At 52.7% G+C, this 5511-nt stretch overlaps 1 protein-coding gene across 1 annotated transcript; it reads left to right on the forward strand.

Annotated features, from left to right (window-relative positions):
• On the forward strand, positions 1-4530 carry LOC107536312 (putative cystatin-15). The gene is made up of 3 exons (XM_016211960.2): positions 1-195; positions 3200-3310; positions 4450-4530. Exons 1-3 carry the CDS (start codon positions 1-3, stop codon positions 4528-4530), a joined length of 387 nt encoding a protein of 128 aa, XP_016067446.2.
• The last annotated feature ends 981 nt before the right edge of the window (positions 4531-5511 follow it).

Raw genomic sequence — 5511 nt, forward strand, 5'->3', positions numbered from 1 at the left:
ATGTTCTTAAAGATACCTCTGTTACTGGGGCTCTTTGCACTGGGGTCTCCTGTGTGCGGTAATGAGTTTATAGACATTAGTAAGAGCACGCCGATGTTTGCCATGTGTGTGGAGTATGCCGTGTACCAGTTCAACCGAGTCCAAGTGGACCCGTACGCATACAAGCTGCTGTGGGTGCAGAGAAGCCAGACCAAGGTACCCTTTTTGAGGCTTCATATGGGCCCTAAAACCAGGCCTGGGAGGGGTGAATGCTTGGTCTGCAAAGAAGAGGAAAGGATTTTTTTTGTTTGTTTTTGGTAAATATTTTTAAAAATATGTCTTTATTGATTTCAGAGAGAGAAAGGGAGAGGAAGAGAGAGAGAGAGAGAGACATCAATGATGAGAGAGTCATTGATCGGCTGCCTCCTGCACGCCCCCTATTGAGGATCGAGCCTGCAACCCGGGCATGTGTCCTGACTGGGAATTGAACCGCGATCTCCTGGATCCTAGGTCAATGGTCAACCGCTGAGCCACGCTGGCCGGGCTCGGTAAATATTTTTAAAAATGCAAGGTATCACTACAACTGTTTCAACTTTGTTTTGTTTCCTTAATGAATGAAGCCCCCCCAAAACAGGGTAGAGAAGGGTGGATCTGGGAGAAAGGACAGCACTGGTGTGAGAGATCCAACCACAGTGTGAGGAATAGAAGAGCAGCCTCTCCGGGGAGGTGTGGAGAGAAGCAAAAACAGCAGAGATAGACAGGTGACGAGACAGACAAAGAGAGGCGGGAGCTGGAGACAAAAGCCCAAGAAGGAAAGGCAATCCGAGGTGCCTGACTGCAGGTCCCGGCTGGCTCCTGGGAGCCTCGCTGTGCTGATCCGCAGGCAGGATGCTGAGATCTCCCACTCGGAGCCGGCAGGCCTTCACCTCGCAGCCACTGTGCTTCCAGGGCTGGTGGGAGGTGGCAGAGAGGACAGATGGAGACGTGTTCTCATGGGACTGCTATGCTGGTGACAACAGGCAAGCAGGCCTCGGGTTTGTGAGGAAAATAGTGGAAGGTTGAGACAAGAATGGCCAGTGCAGGGACCCAGGGCCCTGGGGAAGCAAGGTAGGTGGGAGAGGTCAGTGAGGGCCTCTCTATGATGGGCACTCTGGGAAGGACCGAGTCACATGCTGGAGGTTTGGGGACAAGAAGGGCAGGCAGCCATGAGTGTTCTGGAAATAGCCTAAAAGTATCTGGACCTGTGTCCCAGAGGAGTGTTCAGGGGGAGGGGAGGCTGGGGCATCTTCAGAGCCACCAGTGAGGAGTCAGCATATTATTCTGAGTCATGGGGACCCATGGGGAAAGTAACTAACTCAGATGCTTTAGCAACATCTCGCGGGATGCTGTGGGCACAGCGGGCAAGCTGAGACCACGAGGCAGGGATGGCCTCCTGGTCACCAGGAGGTGGAGGAAGTGCTGGCTTCTGGGTCCGCTGTAAGATGTTGTGTGGGGTGCACTGATGTGGGCTGTGGGAAAAGCAGTGGGGTCAAGGGTGGACCCAAGGGTTTGCCCTTAAGTGTGTGGGTGGGCAGTGACTCTATCACTGAAAAGACAATGGAATAAGGTGGAAAATCTAGGCAGAATATATAACATTTAGTATTTCAGACCCAGCTGCGGAAGGTCAGGAAGGCAGTGGGTTACGGGGCTTTGAGGGCAGAAGGAGGTTGGGCCAGAAATCCATGTGGGTGTCACAGCATCTGTTATGCGAACCTTCCCACATGTTTCTTCTCCCCACTTCCTGCTTACACTGAATGGAACAGAGTGCTGTCCTCAGGTCATTCTGTCCATGCCCAGATGCTGGTTCCCCATGAACAGCCCTGAGCTGGGCTCCATGTCGGCAAGGCCCCCCACTGACCACACTCTGGAAGAGACGGACAGGAGGGTGGGCCTCACCTGCACGGGGGCACCGGCCTCCCGGGTCTTTCCCATCTCCTGATGTTTGCCTGTTCCTTGTGCTCCACCTGGGGAGGCCACACAGGCCCCTTTGGACACCAACACTACTGGCCCTGCACCAGACCCTGAACCCTGTCCCGGCTCAGGCTATGATGACTGTTCAGAGGGCCTGGGTGTGCGTGAGTGTCTGTGTGTCTGACTGTGTTGCTGTGTGTGCAGCCACGAGCTGGTGTCATGTGTCCGCTGCAGGAATTCCTGAGCCCCAAACGAATCAGCTTTCTTAACAGTTCCAGGCCAGTCCACTGAGAGACGTGCTCCTGCCTGCGCTGATTTTGGGCTAGATTTTACTCTGGGTTTGACTGCTTTCTTAGTTTTTATGGACTCCCTTTAAGGAAAGGAAATCATAACTGTTTTTCTTAATTTTTATTTTTAAACTTTTTTCTTATTGATTTTACAGAGGGAGGAAGGAAGAGAGAGAGATAGAGAGAGATACATCGATCGGTTGCCTCACATACCGGGGATCGAACCTGCAACCTAGGTATGTGCCCTGACTGGGAATCGAATCCACGACCTTCCAGTGCACCAGATGATGCCCCAACCAGCCAGAGCAGAAAATCAGAACGTTTAGAAACTTCTTATAGAAGCCTAATAAACACCCAGGCAGCACCTGATTCGTAACTGTCACCTCAGTGTGCGTCGGCAGGATGAGCCCGTTTGTGCAGCTAGTTCCCACAGGAAGCGACAGTGTGCTCCCTGCCCCCCGAGCCCCCAAAGGGCAGAGTGCGGCTCTAATGTGCAGTCAGAGGACAAGCACGCTCGCTCTCCTGATCCCTACCGCAGCCGTCATCCTGTGTGTTCTCCCGGTGGCCGGCTGCGCTCAGGCACAGAACTGCGAGATGGGCCAAGTGTGGGGTGTGGCCGAGCACGTGCAGGCTCATTGCTACGGAGCTTCCCATCCTGTGAACGTGCCCCTGTGGCCATGGCACTGTCGATGTGGTTACCGGGTCTCGGCCAGCAGGAGGAGTGTGGCAGGGAGGTTCCAGGGCGTACTTTGTGTGCACATATGGACATCTGCTTGTAATAGAAATGCAGGGTGTCAAGGACTGAGTGGAATAATACACAAATTGAATAGTAAGGTAAGTACGGAAAGCGCCTGTGTGCACCGTTATTTACACGCAGGCAGCTGCCCACCCGCATCCCCTCCCCGCTGTTCTGTTTGGTTGTCTGTGTTTTACTCACTGGTTCACAGTAAGTATTTCAGAGCACTTTCTACAATTTCTGACAGCCATTTACTTGGATATATTCAATGAACTTGAAGATGGGCCGCACAACGTGTGAAAAACATCTTGAAGACATTGACAACTGCCCCTTGCAAGAAGGCTCAGGCAAGAAAAATGTAAGCAAATAAAAACAACCCAAAGCATCATGAACCTTCTGGGAATAAAAAAAAATAGTATCAAAGAAGGCTTCTGAGAGAAGGCTTAAGAAAGTCTTCTGGCACACTTCTGGGGCAGATGAGGGCCCTGGCCCCTCTCCCACCAGGTCTCAGAGACACTTCTGGGGCAGATGAGGGCCCTGGCCCCTCTCCCACTAGGTCTCAGAGACACTTCTGGGGCAGATGAGGGTTCTGGCCCCTCTCCCACCAGGTCTCAGAGACACTTCTGGGGCAGATGAGGGTTCTGGCCCTTCTCCCACCAGGTCCCAGGACTTTCCCTGGAGAGGGAAGGCGGTCATTCTAAGCAGACAGAGCTGCTCCCAGCAGAGCAGTGAGCTGGAACCTGTGCTCCCAGACTGACCAGCTGACCAGAGACACCCTGACAACATCCACCCTGTCTTCCTGCCTGGATGGAGCCCTCCCTGGGTCCCAGCCTACAAGTTTCCTGAAACCTCCGGCTCCAGGCAGATGCTGTTCTCCCTGTGGTCCTCGCTCTTCCTTTGCTCCTGTTTTTCAGGATCCTAGACTGTTTAGTTAGCCTGGTCATCCCACCTCTCCCTCTAGCCCCCTGGGCTGCAAGGACAGGCCTAGCCAGCTCAAGCTCTGTTCATTATCTTATGAGATGACATCTGCTCCGTGGGATCCGGACCTTGGGGTTGGGCTTCAATCAGGGTGATGCTGTCAGTGGGGCTGGTCTTCCCCTTCCACAGCAACCTTGGGGACAGCCTCCCCTTTGGGTGGGTTTGCAGCTTCTGCTGAGTGGGTGCAAATCCACCTGGATCTCTCCTGGGTATTGTGCTCGGGGGCAAGGGGCCATTCATGCAGCATCATGTCACTGGCAGACCTCTCAGAGCCAGGCGCTGGCCCCACCCAGCAGGCATCCTCTCGGGAGCACCTGCGCTCAGGTAGACGGACTCAGGTAACCCCTGCCTATCATCCTGGTGGACCCTTGAGCTTCCTGAGTCCTACTCGGGCCACTGTTTTCGCTTTTCTTTCCTTTTGTAGTTTTGAAGGTATCTTGAGCTCCCATCCAGTCCTTCATGGTAAGTGCCCTCATGCGATCCATCGCTCTGACTTTGCCTTGCATTGACATTTTTCAGGTGGACTGCACTTTTGTTGTGGATGCCCTACCGTGGCTGTCGCGGTGCACCCTCCAATACAGCACCTGCGTGCAGACATAGGTGGGGAAGGACCTCCTGGCTTCTCACGGCAGAAGATTCTTTCCCTCTAGAGAGTGGCAGTGAGTCTGTAGGTGTGTGGAGCACCAGGGCAATAAAAGGCATCACAGAGCACTTTCTGGGTCTCTGTCAGTTTTGTATTTTCCTGTAGTGTTTGGTTTCCAGCCACACTTGGTAGAGAACTTGTCATTATTGCTCTTACCTTGACTGCAGGTGCTGAGCGTTGAGTACATGAAACTCCCCCGGTCACGTGAGACTGCCCTTACTGGTTCTGGCAGAGCCCCACTGGTTGGTTTGTCATTCATTCATTCATTCATTCATTCATTCATTCATTCATTCATTTTCCCTTTGTCCATTTGTCAATTTACCCATCCATCCCACTGTTTACTCATTTATTCTCCAGTCTCTCCTGGCTCCTCTTTCCACTCATAAGAATGCAGACTAATTTTTGACCTCTGGGCTAAGGTCACAGTGTAGTGGCCTTTTTATAGTGGGTTATGCCCGGGCACAGGGATGGGAGGTGGGTGACTGAAGCCGATTGAAGGCTCTGTGTTCCATGTACACTCATCAGAGCATTTCCACAAAGAGCTGCATGATTGACAAGAACATCCTTCCATGTTATCTGAAAAGCCTATAATATAGCAGCTCCAGTCACTACATTCCCACTCGCTCCCTGATCCCTCCATTTCTCCACCTTGGCCTAGTGTGACATTCATGGCTATCAACAGTAATCACTTCCCCTGGGACAGGCACAGTGGCCACTGACGCCCACCGTCATGAGCAACTCTCTCCTTGGGTCCTGGTGGGAAGCAGCTCTGGAGAGACAGGGAGATGGAAGGCATGGGAGAGTGTAGAGCATAAATGGGGACAGACACAGTGGCAATGCCTTTTAGAGGAAAATCTCAGAATGGTGGGCTACTGGAACTTCCCTCACCCCTCCTGGGTTTCTGGGAATTCTGGTTTAATTGGTCCATTGTTGAAAGG

Source organism: Miniopterus natalensis, chromosome 7 (assembly GCF_054644295.1).
Source record: "Miniopterus natalensis isolate mMinNat1 chromosome 7, mMinNat1.hap1, whole genome shotgun sequence".
Classification (NCBI taxonomy): domain Eukaryota; kingdom Metazoa; phylum Chordata; class Mammalia; order Chiroptera; family Miniopteridae; genus Miniopterus; species Miniopterus natalensis.